Source organism: Perca fluviatilis, chromosome 7, assembly GCF_010015445.1.
Source record: "Perca fluviatilis chromosome 7, GENO_Pfluv_1.0, whole genome shotgun sequence".
NCBI lineage: Eukaryota > Metazoa > Chordata > Actinopteri > Perciformes > Percidae > Perca > Perca fluviatilis.
This window is the reverse complement of record NC_053118.1, coordinates 14,442,739-14,470,292: the sequence shown is the minus strand read 5'-3', so window position 1 is coordinate 14,470,292 and position 27,554 is coordinate 14,442,739. Positions and strand designations below refer to the sequence as shown.

The 27,554-nt window shown below is 39.9% G+C and overlaps 1 protein-coding gene across 3 annotated transcripts in view; it reads left to right on the top strand.

The window, feature by feature from the left end:
* LOC120562103 (growth factor receptor-bound protein 10-like) overlaps positions 1-25,373 on the top strand; it is a 66,372-nt gene extending 40,999 nt beyond the window's left edge. Inside the window, exons 1-13 of one of the 3 annotated variants that reach the window (XM_039805581.1) lie at positions 7,180-7,457; positions 8,906-9,062; positions 14,839-14,954; positions 15,561-15,635; positions 17,938-18,075; positions 18,346-18,456; positions 19,204-19,302; positions 19,550-19,627; positions 19,950-20,066; positions 20,462-20,528; positions 20,632-20,719; positions 20,888-20,981; positions 21,515-25,373. In XM_039805581.1, the coding sequence (XP_039661515.1) occupies positions 7,374-7,457; positions 8,906-9,062; positions 14,839-14,954; positions 15,561-15,635; positions 17,938-18,075; positions 18,346-18,456; positions 19,204-19,302; positions 19,550-19,627; positions 19,950-20,066; positions 20,462-20,528; positions 20,632-20,719; positions 20,888-20,981; positions 21,515-21,661 (1,371 nt within the window). In that variant the 5' untranslated portion in view covers positions 7,180-7,373 and the 3' untranslated portion in view covers positions 21,662-25,373. Of the gene's footprint in view, positions 1-7,179; positions 7,458-8,905; positions 9,063-14,838; positions 14,955-15,560; positions 15,636-17,937; positions 18,076-18,345; positions 18,457-19,203; positions 19,303-19,549; positions 19,628-19,949; positions 20,067-20,461; positions 20,529-20,631; positions 20,720-20,887; positions 20,982-21,514 lie in introns of those variants that run through there. The other 2 variants (XM_039805580.1, XM_039805579.1) reach the window with 2 other exon arrangements.
* Positions 25,374-27,554: the final 2,181 nt, after the last annotated feature.

The window sequence follows — 27,554 nt, the reverse complement described above, 5'->3', positions numbered from 1 at the left end:
CCCACCTTCTGGCAGGTGCAGGACAAATGAAAATACTAAAAATGAAAAAAATGTAATGTCCGCAACACTGCTTAAACTCCCATATTTAATACAAATGCAACGTTTCGACCCTACTGGGTCTTCTTCAGGCAAATGGTGAACACACTTGATGAAGGGATATATGTAGGGCTCACATTCAGCTGACACACCATCTGGCTTCAATTAGTCTGATTAGGTCTGAATGGCCCAAAAAAACCAGTTATAACATATATAACATATAACATGTTTATAATTTTTAGTTTTAAAAAGTGAGTGAGCAGACAAAAGAAGGAGGGAAATAGAATGATGTTACAAATGTAACTATGGCCTTCAGTCTTCAAAGTTTTCAAATTGAAGAACAAGACAGACAAGCTACGTGACTCAAAGAGCTCAGCAATTGGAATTTGTTTCAGTAGAGAGAGAATGAGAGAGCGAGTGACAGACAGAACTGTGATACTGCGATCTTGGCATCTCCAGAGAAAATGTATTATTTGGGACAGTTTGTACAGAACTGTGGCACATGCTGTGATTCATCTGAACGGAAATTAATGTTTGTAATTGCCTGTGATGGTAGTAGTCCTCTTTTTACTCTCATGGGACACAAGGACCTGTAGATGTTTTCCAGATATTACAGATATTACAGTTGTATGATCATTCATTCACAGAATTATTAGTAACTTGTGGGAACCGTGATTTTCTGCTGCAATTTGAAAGTTTTATCAGAACTGTAAAATGTGAATATAAGCAATACATATCTCTAATGTCGATTGGAAGTCTAAACTTGTCTGGAGCAACTATATATTGCCAAAATCATGCCAATGGTGTTATCCTTTGTTTGCCCAATCACAATTACCCTGCCCCATCCTTCTGCCCTCCTGCTGTAATTGGACAATGGCTTCAAATCAGCAGTGGTCTGAACGGACCCCAGGGTTTGCTGGCAATTGGCCCCTAGTACACAATTAAGTCCCCCACACACACACTTTTACTCTTGTTGCTAAAATATTTGGCTCCATGCGAGGTGTTTCTCAGCAGGTAGTCATAGTGAATAGGGGAGAGATTGTTCTTGCATCATCATAACCCTGTCTAGACGGCCCTACAGGAAGTGTTCTGCCATACACTGTGCATGTGCAAATCTAATTTAAAAAGTAATCTAAAAAGGATGACAGGGCCGCTGTGTAGGGATGTTTCCGTAGAAACTTCTTGAAAATTGACTGATTCTGTTGTGAACAAACTATAAAATGGATTAGATCAGGAAACTGGTCACCAGGTCATCGAAAGTGTTGCAGCAAGTACTAATGAGTTAGCCTGGGAAAACCCTGATGAACTTACGGCAAATTTGAGATTTGCTCTGCAAGTCAGTCTGGCCAAGAGCACCAATCACAACCGTTAAGGCGGGCTTTACACCAATCACAAATGGTGAGGCGGGCTTTACACAATGGCGATGGCGAGCAGCCTTTTGTTTACATTCAACATGACGGCCGCCGCTTCGGCAGCAACCTGTTGATGCCGCTGTCGCCGCTACGTCACCCGGATCATTGGTCTGATTGGTTGAAGGACTATGCAATTGCAGCCAGAGGCATTTGAGCAGAGTCCGTTGGTGATGCCCCTTTGGAAATGCGCTGCGAATGAAGCTTGCCCAGACCCACTCTCAGTTACAACTACCTTCAGATTCCTAATATTTGCGGGACAGATACACTATATATATACCCTTCTATATGCATACAGTGTTTTTTTTATGCTTTGTATGTTTTTTGTGACCTAAATCTCTGCTACTTTGTGCATTGCTAATTAAATTTGACCTGGCTCAGCTCCAAAATCTTCCAACCTTCAACTTGGAAAGTCTTGATACCCTGAATGGGTGTTTAAGACTCCATTGTTTATAGACAGAACAGGCTCTGTGGGATAACTAACTACCCAATATACAGTGTATGGTTTGATGCATGGCTGCACAGTGGTTGAAATGGCAGTCTGCCATTGTACATGACTTTGTATTGTCAGTGTGCACTGGGAGTCTTCTCCTCCTAAGTTTCTCTACATACATCTCTCTCTCTCTCTCTCTCTCTCTCTCTCTCTCTCTCTCTCTCTCTCTAAACCATCCCTCCCTCTTCCCTCCCTTTTTCATCCCTCTGTCCCCTGCCTACTAAATCTCTTTCTGCCTTATTTTGCTTCGCTCAGCCCAGATAGGCCTCTATGTCTTGGGTCTTAATTTGACATGGTAATTGGATGACAAGGGACAGTTCACTGTCCCTTCCTCATGAGTCAGCAGAGTTTTCTTGGCTTGTGCTTCCCACTACTGCTGACTACTGGCGCTAAGCGGGGATGGCCAATTGTCTGAGGCCCATTCAGGTTTTTGTGTCTCCATCTCATCATCCGGACATCAGTTTCCAGGGGCGGCCGAGACCACACACAGCACCACATTGCAGCCAGAGGGGCTTTATGGAGAGTACTTGTTAATAGGAATATAAAGCTGGGGTGGGTTGTGTGAGCCAAATCAGCTTATCAATAGCTACAGTTCTTTTTTGGCAACACAAATAGAGGGTTGTAAGTAATATAGCTCAATGTTGAAAGTGTTGTGGATGTTTTTATATTTTTTTCTGACTTGGTTCTGTTGGAATAATCAACAATGTAATGTTTTATACCCTCCATTTTCTGTTTTTATATCCTAAAAACTATATAATTTATTCTGCCTTCTGCTCTCACAATCAAGTCTCTCCAGGGACTCTTCATTTTCATGTTGTGTTGTATCTAATCTAAAAACTGACATTAAACTTTATCATACCTAGTCAATCTCTTTAAAATCATTATTTTATTACTAACCCCTGGATTAATAGGTCAAGAGTATTCTAGAGTGTACTATAAGAGCTCTGAGAATACAGCAAGTGAATCGTTTTTGCTCCAAATATTGTGCGTACTGCTACCAACAAGCTTAGTCATTTAGATGTTGATGTTATAGATGGTTAAGGTTCATTTAAATGCTGTGGCTAAGGTTAGGGTAGGCCATAATTGTACACAGCATGAAGGCTCAACTCAGGGCAAGAAAGTCCCTGGCATGTTAATCGAAAAGAATTTCCTTGTTGCGTCGATGTTCCAGGAAGAGCTGACATTGGGGTTACATTCACATATGAACATATGGTGTGTCTTTTTTCCAATAAATGATTATAATTTCTCAATGATGCTTTGTCTCTGCTGTTTAACAACACTGATGTTTCCTCTCCCTTATGCAGCTTTTATCCAGGTTGCCTGACTTTTTAAACTGTTTCACAACATTGTCCACATGTAATGGATCCTAATGTGTGCGCGGGCTTGTATGCCTAATGGCTAATAGTCTTTTAGAATTGTAATCTGCCACAGTAACTCCTTTCTGATGTAATGGCTTGTAATGTGTACATAATACCAGTGGAGCTATTTATAGACCAGCAGCCAATTCTCGAAGAGATGGATGTGTGTATGCGTGTGAGCTGCTGGGCGTGCACACACACACTTGTGTACTTTAGTTCTCATACAGTGCAGTTTACTTTTTCTGTGTCTGTTTGCACCTGTCTAGTTTCTGTCTAGCTTTGTCTTTGTGTGTGTGTGTGTGTGTGTGTGTGTGTGTGTGTGTGTGTGTGTGTGTGTGTGTGTGTGTGTGTGTGTGTGTGTGTGTGTGTGTGTGTGTGTGTGTGTGTGTGTTGTGTGTGTGTGTGTGGGGGGGGGGGGGGGGGGGGGGGGGGGGGGGGGGGGGGGGGGGGGGGGGGGTGGGGGGGGTGTGTGAGTGATGCCTGAAGCTCTCAATCTCTCCCTGGGGGATTACATCACAGGGCAGTTATCAGACCTGAGTCATCAGAGAGGTTGAGAGGCCCAGCTCTTCCACACTCGTCCATCTAAATGAGAACACTCTTAAAAGCATTAGAAGATAGGAGTTTCTTTCTTTCTTTCTGTTTCTCTTTCTTTCTGTTTTTCTTTCTTTTTGTTTCTCTTTCTATCTTTCTTCCTTACTTTTGCCTACCTCATTTTTTACCCACATGTCTATTCTTTGCCTTTTAAGAAGACCGAGAAGTAGAGTAGGTCAGTTGAATCATGTCACTCTGCTGTCATCACTGTCTGCTTTGTCATTCCTTCCACTCATGAGGCAGTTTAATGGCTTTTCCACACTGCAAGATAAGATTTCCACAGCTAATGATGGATCAGCTCCCACCCCTAGTCTACATTTGGTCATTTTTTTTGAAGTCATGAACACTCAGCTTATCCGTATCATCTGACTGTATAAATCACCAGTCACAGTTAAAGACATGGATGAGATGGTCTTTATAATGTCACAAGGAGATACTTTTCTGATGATTCATGCTGCTTCTGCAGATGCTGGTTATTATTTTTCCTACTTATTGCTGCCTGCTACCTACGGTTTGTCCTGATATGTCCCTAAACCAGCCAAGCCTCCTTATGTTTCTTATCACCTATCACATATTTTGTCCCATATATCCTCTTGCAATAAACTATTCCAAATGTGTCTCTGACATGTGATCACCCTGCATTTGACCTCTGTGTGACCAGTTTGGAAAGTATAACTCCTTACTAAACCATGGCATTAAACAAGACTTCGCTTGGATAGGGTTGTTGTGTTGTGCATTGGGGATTTGACATGGCAGATGGGGTGGATTTCCATACATTTTTATATGTATATCATTTGTATTTATTTCCCAGTTTCTTTCCTGCACTTTGCCATATTTGTCCTTGCTCCATCAGGGTTTACTGGGAGGGCATAATGCGACTGAAGGTTCATGCTATCCCCCAGATTTTAGTTACATTTTCCATTCAGTTTTATGTATTGTGTCAAATCACAACAGACATTATCTCAGGACATTTACAGATAGAGTAGGTCTACCACACCCTATAATTTACAGAGACCCAACATTTCCCCCCAAGAGCATAGCATGCATTTGGTGGAACAGCGGTGAGGAAAAACTTTCATTTAACAGGCAGAAACCTCGGACAGAACCTGGCTCTAGGTGGGCGGCCCCTGTTTGCATACTCACTCTGACTAACGAGTAAAAGCTGCTATTCCAGTACCAAGATAATGATACCTCACTGGCTTCAGAGTGCACGACCAAGCTAGAACTAATACTGCTACTACATATGAACCTCTGCATTAAATGAAAAAACATCTTGTTTATGAATTGAACAAACTGTCAGGGATGGAACTTGACTTTGGACTTGAATGACAAGACTTGACTCTTAGTTGTGGCAAAACAAACACTGGACCCCACTTCTGGATTATGATAACCTTGTAGTTGTTATGTTAAATAGAAACCCATGCCGAACCTGTCGTATTAAAGCCAGGCCAGGTCACACAAAGTGTGTTGACTTCTTATGCACCAATGGAAAACATTGGGGTTTTCCTGGGTTCTTGTTCTTGTCTAAAACAACAGAAACCATGTTGGATTATCCTTCCTGTCTTCTAGACATCAAAACTATGGCAAAAGGTAGACCATATCTCCAAAACCTTCTAACCAATTACAATTAATTCTTTGTCAAAAGGGTTGAGGTTAATGGACTGATTGAGCAACTCTTATAATTACAGCACTATATGTAAAACCCTGTATTGTAGCATGTGTGATGTGTGCAGCCTTCTTGGGGCTTTCCCCTCTGGCTGACTAACTGTGACGTAGATGAGGGTGTGTGTCTGCGTGAGTGTAGTGGCAGGGAGGGGGTGGGTGGGAAAGACAGCTGTGCTGGCTAGATATGTAGTTAACAGTAGGAAGCATTCATACTACACATTCTACTGCAGTGTGTCACTAGACAGTCTCTCTCTCTCTCTCTCTCTCTCTCTCTCTCTCTCTTACTGCTTCCCACTCTTTTTCACTTCTCTCGTCTGTCTGTCTGTGTCCTGTTTCTCTTTAACTCCCACACTCACACACCCACATACGTGCCTGTGTGCATGTGCAATCATTCACACACACATATATGCACTTTGCTCTCTCTCCACCCCCTCCCCCAGCCACAGGCTCCCCCTTTCTCTCCCCAAAGTTTCTCGCTATAGTAAATAAAGTTATATCGCTTTGACTGCTCCCACTTTTACCACAATTTCCTCCTTCCTTCTGTGGAACTGCTTGGTCCTGGATCACACCCCCACCCCCACATACACATGTACAAACACACACACACACACACACACACACACACTCATTTAGAAAACAAGAACTTGCTTCAAGGACAACGTAAAGCTGGTCTTGCCTCTCCCAGACGGGGTGTGTCAAGGCTTTTGTCTGATGCCGTATTAAATATCTTAGTTAAAAGGAGGGGTGTGTGTGTGTGGGGGGGTTGCTGTGTGTTCATGTGCATGTGTGTGCAAAAGTCTCCAGGTTTTTTGTTCTTTAGAGAGAAAGAATGTTGGCACGAAGCTAGCCACCAGGGAAGGAGGAGAATGTTGGAGTGGTCAAGTGCTGCCCCAGGTTTGTTTCATTTCATTTGCTCTGTAATGAGTCTTGTTAGATCTGACTGGGAAGTTCAAAGTTAAGCCACAGGGAAGGAGGGAAGGACGGAGGAAGGGAGGGAGAGGAAAAGAGATGCAAAGAAGAAGAGAAAAGCCAACAAGCCCTCACTTGAAAACTTCTGAACATTTTGGAGACAAGAAAAGCGACAAAGACAGACTTTTTACTCCTTTCTTTATCCTTTCTTCCTCTTCCTGCTCCACCTCCTCCTTACTGCCCCACACCCTTCTCAAATGAACCCTCTTGCTTAGAGCTCTGAAAAGAAACTGAAGCGGAGAAGCTCGCAAGAGGTCTGAAAAAGTTGGCTGCGTCTGTGCATGACTGTGCGTCTGTGTGTCTACTGGAGTGTGTTTGCCTTTCAGAGAGTGTGTGTGTGTCTGTGTGCCTCTGTGTGCTTGTGTGTGTGTGCGCCTGGGTCTGTGTGGGAATGATTACATCAGCCTGCTGCAGCCTTATGATTGGTTGGTGAGCGTGTGGTTTGATTCAGTGTGCCTCGGAGCCCATGGCTGAGGCTGTAACCCTTTGTGAGGGAGAGAGAGAGAGAGGGAGAGGGAGGGTGAGAGCGAGAGAAGGAGAGAACGAAATATAGTTGTCAGACTCAACCGGCACTGGAAACAGTGTACTGTACCTGCTGCCATCTGATCACTGACTGTCTCTGTGTCCCTGTCCTGTGTGCGGCTTCAGGTCACACAGACATTTTTTTTTTTGAAAGACAAAGCTGACGGCCTAGTCTACCACTAGGACTAGTCTACAGGCTATGTGACAGGTAGCACAACTGCAACTGTCAACTGTCGGCACTCAAATTTGAATCTTTCTTTTCTGGAGGAGACAGGACGACATAACAGCAAGGTTTTCTGTATTAGTTACTGTGTGAGTCAGTGTGTGTGTATGTGTGTGTGTGTGGGGGGAGCCAGGCTCACTCCAAAAATGCCTTCGTGTTCCCCGGACTGCTGCCTATTGCGGGCCGTGGAGGTAAGACCGCTCGCTTTCTGTGTCTCTTATCTCTCCTTGTGTGTCTCTGCCTATCTTCGCCTCCTTCTCTTTTTACATGTTAAAACTATTTCTCTTTGAAGTGCTGCTATGATTAACCGATTTAAAGTGGTACATGGAATGTATAAATACCTTAAAGGCTAAAGACAATTTGTTTTTTTCGAGATGTGAGCAGAGCAGTAAAAAGAAAAAGAGTCCAATACGTTAGCAGCTTTGCATGATTTTCGTCTTGAACATTTTGGACTGAGAGAGCGCCTCAGGCCTGGTTTGTGCAAACTGTGATGCTATAAGCTACATCTTTGCTCAAGAAGAGAACAGAATGTCTTTGTCATGATATTATTATGTGGGAAGTGTGCATACGTGACATGTGTAGACTTTGTTGGCTGGATTCCTGTGTAGGCTAACAATCCTGGATTCCTCTGCAGGTTTGAAAAGCCAACCTGTGGACTTAGTGGACGTAGATTTCGGACTATATTACCAAAATAGGGATGACAGTTATATTTCTCTTCTCTTTTTCTGGATTATTTGTTGATATCTAACAAGGGAAAGCTTACCTACAGTATATACTGAAGAATATCTGGATGTACATGGATGTCTCTTACACAGATGAGATCTTAGAGTGGAGCCTGATGCACTGTTGCCATACAGTATGTTATACTGGACAGATAAGTAGTGGCTCAACGTGTGTGAGTACTTGCTTGAGTCAGTATTATTAATGGCATCAAAATGCAAGCAGGTGTTATTCATGGATTGGATTATTACTGGCCCAATTTCAACATATTAAGTTATGGGTAAAAAATAACTTGTGTCTGTGAAGTTAAGCTTGAAGCATATTCAATGGCCATGTCTTATCTCTGGATACTTGCATACATGTTCTTGATAAGCTATAATTGGAAACACCATGCTTATTTCCTCTTAAGCCACAGTACAATACGTATCCATTTGGTGCAGACAGAGAGCCGATATTTGTTATACACTACAGTATATTTGATTCTATATTACACCAACAAGTTGCTCTAAGAAATGCTTGTCTCTGATTTCTAACACCACAATTGCTACGTAGTTTTAAAAAGTCTATTGTGTGCTATGATTACAGGCCTCTTTATGCTATAGGGTATTGGGTGCTATATAATAAATACTATGCTAGTGTTTGAAGAAAATTGCTGGCTTCACCCACCTATTAGGCAGTTTTCAAAAATGCTTTGTGTTAAACGACTTTATCACAGCTTAGTATTCCCTGTGGCGTTAACATAATCTGATTCTAAATGTATCCTTTGTATCTTAAAAAGGTCTATCAAACCTTTGCTTTATTTTATCATATCACAGACTCCTTTATAGTTTGAAAGCATTTTGTACTTGCACTTTACCACAACACCTTGAAATGATCTCTGTTTATTATAACTGACCTCTAATATATTTTCTCTTTATAGATTGTGAAGATCTTCACTGAAGACGGTATGGGTAAAGTAGTGGAGATCCCAGCCGACATGACAGCCAGGGACCTGTGCCAGCTCCTGGTTTATAAAAGCCATTGTGTGGATGACAACAGTTGGGCACTTGTTGAACACCACCCGCTGCTAGGGCTAGGTAAGGGGCAGAGCCCTGCAGGCCCAACACACACTGTTCACATACAGACAAAAACACACACTCATACACATGAACAGACTGTACCTACACAGAAACTCATGGATTTTTGGGTGGGATGATACATGCAATACAATCACTGACAGACACAGGTGCATTCACATATATGCGTGCATGCGTGCATACTCGGGCAGACAGACAGTTCAAGCGCATATTCTCACGCAGGCATGTATTCAAGCATGAGTGCTACTGTACAGCATATGCACGCACAGAGCCATAATGTCCAGTGATCTAATAACAGTACAACACAGTGGCTGTGTAAAAGGTTGCTGTACCAGTGCGGTATTATGCAGGGCAAGGGTTATCTCAGGAAAAACTGAGACAGACATTGAGCACACACATTGAGCTGCTTTTCATTTACAGATATGTAGGTTAAACATATTGATCCGCTTATGTGTGAACAGAAGGTGATGGAAATAGACAATGCATTGCACATGAGGTCAGAGTTGCTTTATCTCCAATAGGCCAATGATTTTCTGACTCAATGGTGAAGAGACAATTGAAAGTTAAGGAAAAAAAGCACCTGTCTTGCAAGATGGCTGAGTTGTATGTATGTATGTATTTGTAGGTGCGATGAAACTGTTGCTCTTGGATAAGTAAGCGTAAACAGATGAATAATCCTAAACTTTGTCATCATAAAATCTCATGCTAACTTACAATTCAGTGAAAGGAGTTAGATAGGGCTGATGGAGATTCTAGCTTCAGTGTATAGTACGCTTAAAGCAGCGTAAAAAGTGAAGTATATTTGAGCTCAGCATTTCTGAAAGTTATTGCATGCAAGTAAACAACCAAATTACCGTAAGTGGAGACAGTCTTTCCCAGGGCCCCTTATTTAAGCTTACCAATACTCTAGGAGCTCTTGGGGAATTAGCAGAAACTCTCTTTGGTACCCACTCATAAATTACACAAACACAGCGATTGATAAATAGTACAGCCCCAAAGCCTACATCTTGAGACTCGTTTGAGTCATTTTATTTGGTGTTTGTGGTTGCGAGAAACATTTACAATGTATGCAGAGGATAGTGAAAGCAACACAGACTAACGTACTGTATATGGTGTTTGACATCATTTACTGATATTTTTAACTTGGGTAGGCTCATCTAAGGTCACTAGACTAAGACTGCTTGGAATCAGGTCTTTTTGAGACTATGGGCCCTATTTTAACGATCTGAAACGCAACTATCAAATGCGAAACGCAAGTAGCTTTGTGGGCGGATCTCTGGCGCTGTTGCTATTATAACGGCAGGATAAATGAGTCTTGCGCCCGACACAAATCTAAAATGGGTTGTTCTGAAGTAGCTGGGTGTGGTTTGGGCGTAACATGCAATAAACCAATCAGAGCGTCATCTCACATTCCCTTTAAGAGCAGGCGCGCTTGTTCCATGGCGGATTGCTATTATGACGGCGGATTTGCCTGGCGCACGCCAGCGGGAGCTGTCCGGGATGCGGCAAAGTAATAAATACCCGTCTTGACCGGGTGGCTATGGTGCTGCGGCCTCTCGGGCGCATCTCCTCAAGTCTGAAGAGGATTGCTGCAGCCATGAAGCGTGGGCCTCCAAATGCACCACCTGCTCCTGTTGTGCCCCTTCTTCCTCCCCCCACTCCATCTCCGTCCACCTGCTCCACCAGGAGCGCATCGTGCATTGCCACTACCGGACCCTCAAGTGTCCAATCCCGCCGTAGTTCAACATCATCCATAAGTCCTCTAATATTTCCTCATTTATGTCATCAACACATCCATGATTCATGCGCATGAAGCGCATTTTCAGTAATATTTTTCCTTTGCAAAAATGGGAACTGCTGCCTCCGTGTAGCTGAGAGAAGCAAAGTGTATGCGCGTTGTGCACACGCTACATTATGGCCAAGCATGTGCCCCTAAAATAGCATCTGAATAACCCACCACTGACTTTAGACTAGCGCCACTGACTTTAGACCAGGTTTTTCCTGGTCTGTTGTTTTCTGAAACTGCAAAATAGCACTAGGGAACGTTTGCGCCTGAACACGCCTCCTCTTTTCGCTGAACCGCCCCCGGGAACGCAACCTAATTTACCGACGTCTGTGGAGGGAAAAGTCCGCTGTGCGTCGGGTGCAAAATAGGAACGATACATGCGTCTGTGTACAAAGTCAATTGCTCTGGGTGCAAGATAGGGCCTTATAGGTTAAAGAAATCTGTTTCAGGATATTTCCACCACAGATTATTCTGGGTCCTAAAATACTTTTAAGAAAACTTTTCATGCAGAAAATTATATTATGATGTTTTTTCCCCTTAAATTGGAATTAAATAAAGCGATCAGAGTGAAAGCAAGCAGATGAGAAGCTAAAGGAAGAGAATGTGATAATTGAAGGTTATGGATTAAAGGATGTTGCGATGTAACTGATGAACACTGTAACAAAACCTTTGCCGATTTGTGCTACTGTCAGTGTCAGAGACGGTGTAATGTTATCAATCCAGTACTATAAATGACACGGCAGAGAGGTGATGGAGATAATTGATGAAGAGTTTAAACGTCTATGCTAAAGTTTAAAGTGCCCATATTATGCTCATTTCAGGTTCATAATTGTATTTAGAGGTTGTACCAGAATAGGTTTACATGGTTTAATTTTCAAAAAACACCATATTTTTGTTGTACTGCACATTGCTGCAGCTCCTTTTTTCACCCTGTGTGTTCAGGTCTCTGTTTTAGCTACAGAGTGAGGCATCGCACTTCTATCCCATCTTTGTTGGGAGGTGCACATGCGCAGTAGCTAGGTAAGGATCACATCAGCTAGCTGTTTGTTTCTACAACTTCAGTTAGTACAAGGCAGGATTAGCCGGGAGACTTCTTCTAAACGAGGGCGCACCAATTTTGCGTGGAATACCTGCAGAACAAGGACATGTAAGTAGCTCTTTTGTAGATTATGGTGAAATAGTGTGTGTTGTAGCAGTGTTTTGCCAGTGAGAACGAGCTAGCATGCCAAGCTTAGCCACCTCGTCTCGGCTCCTGACGTAGAAAGCCCTGCACATTTTGAACAGCTCACCCGGAGACTGAAGGCAGGATACATTCAGAAACCCGTATGACGCGAAGAAAAGTCTAAAAAGCAGAAAACAGTAGTTCGAAAAAAGATGCTGTATTCCAGGGGTTGATCCAAAAATGTTTAACTTGTTGCAGCATTTAAGAGGAAGAGAGTGTTGCGTTTCTGTCAGGGATGATTTTGTGTTAGACCTGGCAGTATGAGAGTAAGTTTGGAAAGCTGTGGTCAGCTGAACGTTAGAAAACCCAACCTCCCCCTGAGGAGAGGGCGATTATAATTCACTTATGGGAGACAAGTTGAGCCTGTGCTCTGTGCTCATGTCTGTACACTTTAACAGATGTGGGAGAGGAGGGGGTGTAGTTTTATATAGAGCAGTGGGCCTGGTAGTGAAACATACTGTAGGAAGAGAGAGGGTGAAAAACATGTAAAAGAAAACTTGTGTCAATGTATTTTTGGCTGCTATGCTGTCATGTGAGGAAACCTTTCTAAAATATATTGCATCATTCAAAGTACAGGTCCCAATGCTCTAACCTAATATTTCACCATCCATCATGATCTGCTTACATTTCTCATCAGTGCTGCCAACACGATGTTGCCAAATACAGTTAGGCTGGCTTGTTGTAAATGACATCATTTTTGGATCGGAGTAACTCTATTCTATTATAACCCGTCTTCTACTGTGGCGCACCTGTACTGCAACCGTATTCTTTTCAGGTCTGGAATAACTACTCATCGTATTTTATGTTTAGTTTTAGAAAATGAGATGTGATGAAGCAGCACCGTGTTGATGGTTCAAATTAAAGGGTTATGCATTTGCCACTACAGAACCAGTATGCGTCCGCATGTGGATTTGTGTCTATAATACATTTAAAAAAAAATTTGTTAAAAAGGTGGTAAATATTTTGGGTTGAATTATATTTAGTTTTTTTTTTACCATTTTTTTGTCATATTCACGACAGTAATTGAGATATTTCAAACAATGATTTGGCTTATTTGGAGCCCTGTTAGATGCCTAGTAGACCTTTACTATAGTTGGCATATGTGGCTAGTTCCTTTTCAGTTATAAACTGTGATTGTAATTGCGTTTAAATTAGTTCTCCGTTAGGTACCGGTGTTTTTTTCTAGCTGTGTATACTGTCTGTTGACGGACGAAATGTGTTGAAGTACATTTAGTTAGTCAATTAAACCATAGTTGTAGTATTGGCTGTATTTTTTGATATTTTGTATCTTGTCAATAGTATATAAATATAAGAGTCTTTCCAGTTTTTGGCCAATTACTAAATATTTTGAAGACTATTTTGAAGTATATATGAAGTGCTTTTGAAGTATCTGAAAGTCCTGTTCATCTGTACATGCACAGCCTGTACGTCTGCACTGCACATGTATGAGTCGGGATACTTAATGTCTGCACATGTGGTTGGGTGGCAGATGAGAATAGAAGTTTCAGAGAGACCCGAACAATAGTGTGTTTTGAATAGAGAAGCCTATTCCCGTACATCGCTGCCTACTCGCTGAATGGGATGAAATGGCCCTTTGAGAGATAAGTAACACTGACCTCTACTTGTCACCCCGGAAAGCTTAACAACTCTGGGACAGTGAGGTAGTGTTGCTGGGGTGAGTCACTGTCACAAACACGAGTGACTCATCTGGCAGGCGACAAGATGAAACGGAAAGAAAAAGAAGAGTCGTGACAGTGTTAAAGAGATTGTGACAGAGGGGATAAAGAGGGAAAACAAGGGGACACATGAAATGAGATGCAAGATAGAGCTGTGCAGTTAGATTTCTCTGAAGTTATTCATTTCACATCAAAAACAGATATCAGAGCAAATACTGGTATTGCAAAAAGTTTGTTAAGTTAAAGAATTTTAATTGGATCTACTGGGGAAAGGAAGGATGTCTTTTATTCAAGACATGACAGAGAGAACTTGTAAGGCTGTTGGAATTAATTGAGTCAAGACCAGTTTCAGCATCGCAGTCACAGAATATAAATCACCAGGACCTCTGACCACATCTGTGTAAGGACACACTTTTAGTTGAATCACAGCCTCTTTTACACACATTGAAAGAGAAAGGCCTTGGTCTGAACATCATTCACAGGTCATATGTACATCCTGTAAACCTGTGTTGAGGTGTATTTGAAGTCTGCTGTTGAGCAAGATGATATTGGCGCAAGAACATACGTGCTTCCAGTACTTACCCTGAATGAGAAAGGGTCAAACACATTTTGCATGGCTGAGCTACACTTGAAACAAACATCTGACCTGAAATGTAGAGATGGTCAGATTTTAAACAATAGAACGATGCACTGGTTTTAGGAAAATGCTGTTTCAGTTTTACTGGGAACAGGTGAGATACTCTCACACCACTGACAGGTTTTTTCTTGTTTTAAGAAAATAAGATTATTAGTACTTTAAAAAAAAGTACTTTTTCTTTCAGTTTCATTTGAATGTTTTTCTAGACTTTCTGTTTCTGATAAAGGGTCTGTCCCTTGAATTCTCATATCTGCACAGGTCATTAGAGACTTCCATAGTACATGTGTGCCATACTAAGAAAAATGTTGTGATCGTCGACAGTATGTTCAGATAGAATCACATATTGTCATTCACTCCTACTATGAAACATGTTATATTAATGTGAGTTTTATAAGAATATTAAATACTAACCTCCATCATTGTTGCTGTGTTTCTCTCTGCCTGTCTCCCCTCAGAGCGCTGTCTAGAAGACCATGAACTGGTGGTTCAGGTCCAGGCCTCAATGAACAGCGACAGTAGATTCCTCTTCAGAAAGAACTATGCCAAATATGAATTCTTCAGAAACCCCCTGGTAATTGCATATATTTTTTATTTTTTTTTAGACATTTCATAACATGCCATGATGCCTGATCTCCTCTTGTTGAAATATGTCACAGCTTGTAATGTTTTTTTGTTTGTTTTGTTTTTTTACCTTTATTTAACCAGGAAGAGACTCATTGAGATTAAAAATCTCTTTTTCAAGAGTGTCCTGGAATAATAAAAAATGAATTTATTTTTTGCATTTATTTTTTATTTAACACTTATTCAGCATATTTAGATGATTTATAGATTAAATAAACGGTTAAAGATATGGCTACTGAAAGGATAGCAGTGTTACACGACATGGCTTCTAGTATTTAGAGCTTTCAGCCAAATGAAATGTTCAAGTAAAGAGTTTACTGGTGTATTCTGCTCTAAAGAGTGGCTACTTGCCTTAGAGATGAAAAGAAAGACATGTTCTTCGTCAAAGTGTCTCTATACGTTCTGTATTCTTGTGAAATATTAAGACAGCTGACTGTACTAATGAGATTTGCGTGACTTTTTTTCTGTGACAAATTCCTACCCTATAATTACTGTCACAGTGGCTGATATTCTCTGACTGTCTGCCTCTCTGTCTCTCTCCACCTTCTTCCACCAGGCATTTTTCCCAGAGCACATGGTCGCGTGGTGCCAGGACACCAATCGTATGATTCCACCATCTCAGCTCCTTCAGGTACATGCAGCGCACACACTGACTCGCACACGTTTCTCTCTCCAGCTGTCTGTCATTCTCTCTCCTGTTCCTGACACGCACACAGCTTAGTTTACCTCAGAGTCAGCAATCGCTGCATACTGTACAATCAAGCTGACATACCTCACATCTGACCCTTAAACAGTGTGTCTCGTCAGAGCCTGCAGTAATAACTACCTTTGATCCCCTGTTGACACACGAGTGTCTCGTCACACGCACCGCAGACCCCACACATGCGATGGATGGAATTAGGCAGTCAGGAATAGAACATACAGTTCTCAATGTACCTACCGTATGTTTGCACAGCACACATTGGCATACTTGTGTCATGCTACTTATCTGCTTCACAGACCACTCACGGGCCATACACTGCTTTCACAAAAGATAAGAAGAAAAGAAAAAGTCTGGGAGGAGACCCTTAAAAAAGTTTCTTTGGATTTCAAAGGGCTTTGGTCTTAATAGATGGAGGGTTTACATGCAGCCTGGCTCTCTCCTGTATCAAGTAATGGAGCTGTCAGAGACAGAGCCACAAGTGGAATCCATTCCTTCATCCTTGCCACTCACAGAAAGCTTTTAACTCCCCGGCTGATCATATAGACGTTACGCTCTACATAGAGGAGTCAATAACTGAAAGGGAATGCGGTGAGTCTGAGTTGTGTCAGGAAACCCCTGGTGTTTGACATTTTCTAAACACAAGATCTCTGCACTCAATTAGAGTGCTGTCCAAACCAAGACTGTTTCTGACCTGAGTTCAACCAGGTGTTTTGCAATATCTTTCATTTGTTCAAGAAGCATAATGTCAACGCAAAGCAACAAGCTGTAGTGCCTCAAAAAGAGAGCCTTTTAAACGAACATAGCATGTGAACGTGCGCTCCGCAAATGATGGAAAATGCTCATGCATGAGGCCCATTGTGGGATGTTTCCAAAACACTGGGAAACATGTGCTTTAAATATTGAAGAGTCCTCTTGAACAGTTTACCTTCCAGCCGCAAGCCACAGACTCCAAATCAGCTCTAATAACTTAAGCTGCCACTTCATGGTGCAATATTTTTGTGAAACATGGAAAACGCAAACTCCAAATACTTCAGACACCACAAGACAATGTAGGCAGTGAGGGTTTCCAATAAGAATGCACTGTATGGTAATTCAATGTAGGCTATGTACTGTATTTGTCAATTTGTCAATGTCTTGGCACATTGCATAACACAGCTTTTTCCCCCCTTTTTTGTATTTTAAATAGAAAAAAATATATTACAGGACGTGCTTAAAACATAAATGAATCTGGGTGCCTGGGTAGCTGACCTGGTAGAGCATGTGCCCATATACAGAGGGTTTACTCCTTGATGCATGGGCCGCGGGTTCGACTCCAACCTGCGGCCCTTTGCTGCATGTCATTCTCCCTCTCTCTCCCTTTTCACATCTTCAGCTGTCCTATAAAATAATAAAAGACTTAAAAAAATAAAACATAAATGAATTATGTATATACTGTACTTAAATCTATGTTTGTGTATGTATATACAGTACAGGCCAAACGTTTGGACACACCTTCACATTCAATGCCTTTCCTTTTTATTTTCATGACTATTTACATTGTAGATTATCACTGAAGGCATCAAAACTATGAATGAACACATATGGAATTATGTACTTAACAAAAAAAAACTGAAAACATGTCTTACATTTTAGATTCTTCAAAGTAGCCACCCTTTGCTTTTTTATTAATAAGGGAAAAAATTCCGCTAATTAACCCTGACAAAGCACACCTGTGAAGTGAAAACCATTTCAGGTGACTACCTCATGAAGCTCATTGAGAGAACACCAAGGGTTTTCAGAGTTATCAAAAAAAGCAAAGGGTGGCTACTTTGGGTAATCTAAAATATAAGACATGTTTTCAGTATTTCACACTTATTGTTATACTAATTCCATTGTCTCAGTGTGCCTCAGAGATTAATGTAATCATGAAAATAAAGAAACACATTGAATGAGAAGGTGTGTCCAAACCTTTGGCCTGTACTGTATGTCTAGATCCTATCCACCTTCTTTGGCCCTCTTCAAGGCTCTACACCGTTTGATTTTCCACACAATAGCACAATGGTATGGCCTTATGTGGTCGCTACCGTGGTGTGTAAGATTTCAATCTAGCTGTGATGGTGACAGAGAGATTATAAGCTTCAGGCGTGATCCAGTGTTGCCCTCCTGAAGCACAGAGCCCTTGATAGACATTATAGAGTGAATAAATCCAAACTGATCCCCTGCTCCATGTCTTTCTCGCTCCTTTCCTCAGAACTTCCTAGCGACCAGTAGCTGTCCAGAGATCCAGGGGTATCTGTATGTGAAGGAGGTGGGTAGAAAGTCATGGAAGAAAGTTTACATGTTCCTGCGGCGCTCAGGACTCTACTGCTCTACAAAAGGAACCTCAAAGGTAACCGCAACAGCAACTCAAGCTTTCCCTCTTCAAGGGACAGAATATATTTCACTGTCATTTTTCTAACATGTAACTTTGTAATTACAGTCATTATTTATCATTAAAGAATTGAAATGCATACCACATTGACATTTTATAGTAATAACATTACTAAACGTAATCAGCCTTTTATTGATGGTGGTCTTTCTGCATATGTCTGTGTCTGTCAGTATACCCCCAGGCTGTCTCCCTGTGATGTTCTGACTTATTAATTATTTCTGTCTCCAGGAGCCCAGACATCTACAGTTACTAGCAGACATTGAAGACAGCAACATCTTCACTGTCATCACAGGCAAAAAGCAGCACGGTGCACCCACAGACTACGAGTTCTGTATCAAGGTGAGTCTCAGATGACAGAAGTGAGATGAGGCTGATTTCTAATGAAATACTGTAATATATTATAAATCAAATAAATATATATATAAATATATCCTGCACTGACTACCTGCACTGCGCTGATCTCTGTACATTGCACATACATACAGATCAGATACCTCTCAATACCTCGAAAATGTTGCATTGTTTACACAGTTGTTACTCATTTGTATGTATATTTTTTAACTGCAATGTCCACACTTTTCTTCTTTTATCTGAAGTTATCTTTACCTAGCTGTATATATAGATCGTTATGTAAAACAGTATTTGTTAAACTTTACCTATTTTCATTTATATATTTGAGTACAATGTTGCAACAGCTCTGTTTACACTTTATATTAGTAGATCTTTACTTATTGTATGTACATTTTTTGTTTTTACTTCACACTTGCTTTGGCAATGTAAATGTCCTTTTCCCATGCCGGTAAAGCCCTTTTAAATTATGAGACGAGGAATGATTGACATCCTGTGCAGACTCATGATAAGGATGTTGGCATGCATATGTATACAGTATATCAGTGCTGATGTTTCCGTTTACTCACCTCATCTTTTTATTTCTAATTTTGATATATTATAAATGTTGTAGATGAGCAAACCTTTTTTCTCATTACTTTGTCAGGTCAGCTAAGTTGATCAGTGATGATGGTGATAATGGTGGTGCTGATGAGGAGGATTATCTCTGTTCTGATTCTGATAACGGTTAATTCGCAGCCCAATAAATGCCGAGGGGAGTTGAAGGAGTTGAGGATGCTTTGTGCGGAGGATGAACAGGGCAGGACCTGTTGGATGACTGCTTTCCGGCTTTTTAAGGTAACACCATGACAAAAGTATATGCTCTATGGCTTAGTTTACAGAACACACTCATTGAGAATGAAGAATGTTGGGGCGACCTATAGCTCACACAGTATAGTGTGCGCCCCATGTAGGTGTTCCTGTCTATCAACTGTCACTATCTAATGAAGTGAAAAAGCCAAAACATAATCTTTGGAAGAAAAAAACGAAAAAGAAATGAATGTTGATAGTGTAGCTTTACCAGTATGTTCCTTTTTCTTTACAGTATGGGATTGTGTTGTACCAGAATTATAAGATTCCCCAACAAAGAAAAACCCTACTGTCACATTTCTCAGCACCTGTGGTAAGTTAGCTGTTTTATTTAAAATTCTGTTAAAGCACCTTAAAACCTACACCAGTGAATCGCCGGTTTCAGCGTAACAACAATGCCTTGAATGAGTCGTTGACATAAGCAAAGCATTGATTGTGTGATCGATTGTTTGCACCAGGAACTGCAACAAAAGTAGTCTGACACGTTTAGAAGAATCACTAAAAACCTAACCTGTGCCACACCACTTTTTATTGCACTGCCTTCGTTTACATTGGTACACAGCTGCACCCCTGGCACTTGTATTGCTGCCATTGTATCCACATGTTGACTATCTTGAATCTCTGTCTCCACCTAGCGGAGCGTATCGGAGAACTCCCTTGTGGCCATGGATTTCTCAGGGAGGATAGGCAGGGTGATTGACAACCCTGTAGAAGCTCAGAGCGCTGCCATGGAGGAGGGACATGCGTGGAGGGTGAGACACAACCTCAGTTTTCTCTGTCAGTAATGCTTGAAGCGGACATCAAAAGATCTTTACAAATGACATATTTATATATAAATAGTTATATAGAGCCAGTTTTTGTCTGCTTGTTAAGTGTTGATTTTTCAGTTATTTTGATCTGACAAAAGTTGTCTGTCTATTCATGAAGCTGATATGGCTGTGGGGCACTTTGTGAAAAGAGTCACATTTAATCTAATGGATCTAATGGAAATAATTTTACAATACAGTAATGACTATTATGAAGTAATCTAGACGTTTAACTTGGAATTTTCTTCACTGTTACACTGAAATATGTAAATACAGTGGACTAACCCACCAGATCCTGAACTAATCCCTTTTGTTTTGTCTGAATGTGGCATCTCTCTCAGAAGAGGAGTCAACGAATGAACATATTAGGCTCCCACAGTCCATTACACCACTCTTCACTAAGCTCAGGTAAAATTGTTGACTGTTAACTTCTTTTAACATTTTTTTTTCAGTTTAAATATCATGAACACTAAACACTAAAATGTATTTTAAAATGTGATTTTCTCTGCAGTCATCCACATAGCTCAGTTGTGGTTCCACGGCAGGATAACCAGAGAAGAATCCCATCGCATTATCCATCAGCAGGGACAAGTCGATGGGTAAGGGAGCTGGAGCTAAAACACATTTTGCACATACACTTTTCCTATTTGCCGAATATGAATACAAAAGAACAAAGGAGTTCAATTATTTTTTGTATTTATTTACCTTAATGTATCCATAAAATTAGGTCATTTGTCTCACAGCGTCCTCTTTTTTTTGTTGCACAGGTTGTTTCTGCTGAGAGTCAGTCAGAGTAACCCCAAGGCGTTTGTGCTCACATTGTGCCATCACCAGAAAATCAAACATTTCCAGATACTACCGGTATGCATTTCTTGGTGTTTAATAATTTTACATACTTTTAATTCATTTTTTCTTTTATTAAGTAGCGGTCAGTGAATGTTAAAAGTAATAATATGTGTCTTGTGACATGTCTTTTTAAGAAAAGCAGCCTTAACAGTTGTGTTAATTAAAGTAAAGTATGCCAAAAGGCTGATGCACACTCTTACAGATCATATTGTTGCAATAACTTTACTTTATTGCCGACAGCTATGTCAGTCCCAAAAGGCAAACCTTTTAACCCTTAAAAGGATAATGTGATTTTGGCCTTAGTTTAATAAAAAACGGTTGCTCACTCTGATCTCACTGATCTTCCTACAATGTAGGAAATCAGTCTGTATAAATTATATATGGTTTGCAAAATGGCGAGGAGTAGTGGGTTATGTATGTGATTTGTTGCTAACACGCCCAAATGTGTAAAATTATTGTTATGGTCCATTTAGGAGTAAAAAGACTCTGATGTTCTTGTCTTTTCTTTTCTCTTGCCATGTGCTGTGTCCCTCCTTTGCTGCTGGCAGTGTGAAGAGGACGGCCAAGTCTTCTTCAGCCTTGATGACGGCGCCACCAAATTCACCGACCTGATTCAGCTGGTGGAGTTCTACCAGCTCAACAGAGGAGTGCTGCCTTGTAAACTCAGACACCCGTGTACCGTCGTGGCCTTATGACATATTCGGATCATCTGACCCCATGACTCCTATCACTTGACTTGACTCTGCCTAAAACAACAAGAATCCTTCTGTTGGTTGGTTCTTTTTTTGTTTTTTATCTTTGCAAGAAGCTGGTGAATTGACTGATGTTCCGCTGTCATTTTATATTGCCGTGAGTCCGCCGGAGACTGCTGACTTGTTGGAATCCTTTTGCATGGATGTTTTTGAGGAGTCGGATGCACAACTTGCAATACAGGTTCCTCAGTCAAGAAGAGAAAGGAAATGAACACTGCCGTTTAGGTCAATGCTGTTGCAAAATCTTCCACAATCTTGCTACCGGTAGTCATCAATAAGCTTGGACACAGTAACTTAAAGTTTTATCACACAGCTCAAGTGTAGAGACTGCATTTCCCCTTCCACTGGACAATCAGCAGTTCAAGCTTTCGCGTGTGGACCACTCGACTCTCTGACAACAAACTGTAGTCTCATTTAAACTTCATCACACGTCCTCAAACAATATACTGTAGATGGAGAGTTGATTGTCTCTTAGTTTTGCACTCATCAAACTGGGAGTGGCCTTTGACGGTGCATGACTTCTACACTGTCTTAACTGTGAGATGGTGCCACTGCCCTCTAGTGTCATAGGCGTGTAAGGAAATCCAATATAGACTAGATTTGGAGGTGCCAGAAAGACTGTTGCTTTTGAATCCTTTTGAGGTTTGGAAACATCAGAAGTGTGTTGAGTCAATCTAGCCTGGAGAGAAATGGCTAAGGAAAAATCTGTTGAAACAAAGTATTTTTTTTTATTGCGGACAATACAAAATCTGCATTGTCCACCCTCACAGAAATGTATTTGCTCATCTCTCACCACATAGGGATTCTTGCTTAATGATGCATTTATTGCAGTTATGTATTGTTATCAATAGTCTCTTTAATAATATATAGTTTTGAAGATCACCTTTTGCATTCTGGATATTGGCAACTTTTCATTATTCGCACATGCTACAATAAGGTCATTTGGCTTATTTCTATTACATGCTCCTTATCAATAAAGTACGTCCCATGTAACTTCCACAAAAAATGAATAAGTGTTAATCAAACCATGGTGTCATTCAGCAAGAAATAACAAGTAATAAAGCTAGAGGAAGTTTGTAACCAGGTAGACCGTTTTAGTGATTGTAAAGGTGAAAAGTGAAACCAGGTAACTATTCAGAGGGGGGATATAGTAAGTAGTAAGTATGTAGTTCACTGCAGGCAAAGGCATGAGGACACCTCTTGCAAAAGATAAAGTGGGACAATGGAGAGTATCAGTCTTTTGTTCAATTCACCTCCGCACAGGAAGGATGACCTCTAGCATTTCAGCAAATCAAAGGGAACAAAAGTTACCATTTTTGTCAAACAAAATTAGATCAGCCCAGAGATACAGTGGATCCTGTGGGAAACATCTGTACTGGTTCTGGAACCTCTTTTTTAAAACGGTTTTACATATTGTTCCACAAATTGCCTCCTACTGTACCTTACATTGGGTTGAGATGCTTTCAGACGTAAATGTGACTCAGAGCACGGTTTAATGTGCTCTGACTCCACACCAATAGTAGACTCTGTGCATTACATTCCATATAATGCAGCCTTTTTTCTGCCTGGAAGTACTTGTGGACTAATAGTATCACATAGACCTCCTGCCTACTGCACCCCGCCTCTCTATGAATTTAGGCAGACTGTCTACGAAAAGTTAGCTGTTGCTAGAGTGAGTGTTGGAAAAAATATGTAAAGAGAGAAGAGTATTGAAATTATACCTCTCTATCTCGGCCTTTTCCTCACCTGTCTCACCCGGTCTCATCGCACTTTCTTTAGCCTGCTGTGAAAATACACTGTCAGCAGTGTGGCAGTAACGTAAAACTGGAAATTTTAGGATGCGTAAGTACTACAGGGCCCACTTTGATTATTTTAACCCACATCCTTATTTTAATTTACTGAATTGCTGAGGATAATGAGAGCATTAGACCAAAAACAGAGGACATAAAATTCTTACGGAGTTTGTTTGAGGGCACTGGATACACCTACATTTGTCCCATACAATGCAATTGCAGCACTGCCCAGTATTCAATTCAGTTCAGAATCACCCTCTTTGAAATGTCGCACTACAACATGTTTTCTAATTTTTTGTTATTCCTTAACTATACATGAAATTTCCTAAAAGCTAAACATTTAAACGTTTTATTCAGTCGCAGCTTTGGTGGGTGCTCTGGTTGGGTCAACAGCCAGCAGACAATTAGATATCTATTTGTACTGACCTGTAATCAACAGCCATGATTATGTACTTTGCAGTTTATCTTAAGGTATATTGAACATCTGAGATGCGGAATAGCTGCTTCGTATTGACTCTCTGTGCATGGTCACCATTATTTATCTAAGATGCAATGACTCAGTTTCTTTTTAAAGTATTGCTGCAGCAAAATGTATTTATTTATCTGGATGTGACTGATTACTTGAACATTTTTTCTTTTTCTCAGCGCTGTTCTGTACTGTTTTCTATTGTCATTACAATGAAATGATTGACCAGTGTGATTTATTATTATAATTATTATTATTTTAATGGCATAGCATCTATTGTTCAATTTTGTTTTATTCAAAAATAATTTTTGTCATCATCAATACTGAAGTGATGTTTTAAAGCACACTAGGGTTAACATTGTGATTCCAATAGATGACAGGTGGAGTGTTGTGAAATTGAAAACAAAAACAATACCCAAGTTTCCCAAAGCATTACTCACTATGTTGTTTTGTACACCTTTAATTACTCTTCTCATTTCTCCCAGATCTATAAAAACGGGTTCTCGTTGCACTCTTTTATGGTGACCTAAACTAGGAAAAATAGATATGAATTAAAGTAATGAAGCCACAAATGTTTTGGGAAACTGGGTCAAGTAAGCCCTCAATGTTCTCATAATTCAAAACAACTCACCTTGAAGAACGAATTGTAGAAATGTAGATGTAGAACAAAAACGGCCTTTACATTCAAGTTAAACCGCAATGAAAATCTTTAAATGCTTAGATTAGATATAATTGAAGAAATGCATAACAGCAGTCCCCCCAACATACATACAGACACGGCATGGGATTGTCTGTCACAAACTCCAATGAACAGTTATGTGAGAATTCCATGTAATTGACACCTTACAGAGCAACATTGTTAGATGGGTTCCAGCATTGACCTCCTTTCAGCTGAATGAAGAGACCTAATTTAGTAGGACGGTTTTATCATTTATTGTGTAAAGATTCTGTCACTGATATTCAATATAAGGATATTAAGAGAAATCTGGATTATAACAATACATACATTATTTTGTAGTTGCTGAAAGTCATCTTAAGCTTTTGAGATGTCACTGAAATGCTGATACTTGCTGTTTCTAAATTCTAATCTAAGTCCCCAAACATTTGATTCTGTCTTCCCACTCTGCACTCATCCCCTCAACTCCCTCATATATACTGTCTGTATATAAACTTTTTATGACTGACATGAGTGGTAGCAGATGTCAACATGTGAGGGACATGTAGCCTTTAAGGTGGAGTGAGTATTTGCATAGAGACATATTCACTTAGTCTAAATGCGAAAGGCAGAAAGTAAATTTAATTAGTGAACACATTTTGGATTTTGGATAACACAGAAATGAATGTAACTGGGTTGCTCAGGGTTGACTTGGAGCATATTAAAACTACTGGTCCATCAGCTCTCTGACTTTTATGTACAAGATGAGGATGATTGATTCATAAATATTTTAGTTTTATTTTATTAAGCTGGGAGTTGTTACAACAGACTTTATTTCAGTCATGGGCACCACCAATCTGCTAGTTGTATTACTTGAAAATATCCTTGCGGCAAAATAGAGTAGGTCCATAAGAGTACAGGTAGCAGTGTTGTTGATTCTATTGTTTAAGCTGTTTCTAAACAAATAAAATGCTTGCCTGGCTACCTGAGCTGTTATAAACCCTATCTCTAACAATGTAATTTGACAAAAACAGGTGACAAATTCAAGAAACACCTCTTCTCAATTCTAGTAAATTAGAATAGTTATAATTTAATCTGATTAATTTAATCATATTACAAATAGACACTCAAACATGTAAATGAAATAACTGACTTTGGAGGCCAATCTCCGTTTTGGTAGCCAGGTAACTACAGACTGATGACGTCTCTTTCTCTGCAAAAACCAGACCAAATGACAAAGAGAGGGGACTGTCCCACTCAAACAAAGCTTGCAATTTTAATAAGTTCTCGATGAAATGAAACTTAAAAACAGCACTCTTGTATCGTGAATGCTTGTGTTTTCTGTTTATTTTTTGATATAAACGTAATTTGGCCCTGATCCTGCCAAGTTGGATTGATCACTTATCATCTGGACTCATGCATCATAATACTGTCACAATGCAAGAAACCGTGGCTGAGTAGAGTAAAAATATATCAATATATAAAATATATAAACTATTATGTATTTCAGGGAATGCAAAAACAAAAACAGTAACTTATCTCTTCTTTTTTTTATGTCCTGTATTCAAAATGTGCTTTGCTTCAATCTGTAAATAGTTGAATGGCTTATAAATCTTAATTGTAACCTTTTCAGGTATTTTTGTACAAATAAGGGACTGATATATTCTGTTTATTGTAATTAGAATAAAACATTAATACATTGATATAAAAACATAAACTGTGTTTGTCCTTAACATTCTTCATTACTTCTTCATTACAATTGCAACTAGGACTACAGCTGAAAATTAGCCGACTGGCTAACACTGGCGCATTTACAGAAATTATGATTAATGTGCATTGTCCTAATCAAAATAAAATAAATAAAAATGTGAACATTTGCTTACTAAAGAACTGTTATAACAGATCTATACAGTGTTATATACAACCCATACTGCATGAGCATTTGTTGTGTCCAGGAAAAAACAACAATAGGTCTTATCCTGAGCCATACACACATATTAAGGTGTATACGTATATATATATATATTGAATGAAAGTCTGAATATATTGAATGATAGTCTGAATATATTGAATGAACCTTGAATATATTGAATGAAAGTCTGAATATATTGAATGAATGTGAATATATTGAATGAAAGTCTAAATATATTGAATGAAAGTCTGAATATATTGAATGGACCTTGAATATATTGAATGAAAGTCTGAATATATTGAATGGACCTTGAATATATTGAATGAAAGTCTGAATATATTGAATGAAAGTCAGAATATATTGAATCAACGTCAGAATATATTGAATGAAAGTCTAAATATATTGAATGTTGAAATGCAATCTGACGTCATTGTCTGCCACCATCTTGTGTTTTCATTGTGATTCATCCTTACCAAAGTGTGACACTATGAGCAAATCAGCAAGAAATCTAGTGTCAGCAATTTTGACACTAGACACTGGCGAATGCAAGTATGGGCCAAAAAACTGGTAACGGTAACCGTATCCAGTACCGTTCTCCCAATGAAGAAGTTTATTCACTTTTTCATCGTGGAAGACTGAATGTAAGGAACCTATCTGGTCAGGCAGGTCCCTTTCATCAGGCTAACATCAACACGCCTTCCATTCAATATATTCAGACTTTCATTCAATATAATCAGACTTTCATTCAATATATTCAGACATTCATTCAATATATTCAGACTATATTCAGACTTTCATTCAATATATTCAGGGTTCATTCAATATATTCAAGGTTCATTCAATATATTCAGACATTCATTCAATATATTCAGACTTTCATTTAATATATTCAGATTCAAGGATGAATCACAACGAAAACACAAGATGGTGGCAGACAATGACGTCAGATTCCATTTCAACATTCAATATATTTAGACTTTCATTCAATATATTCTGACGTTCATTCAATA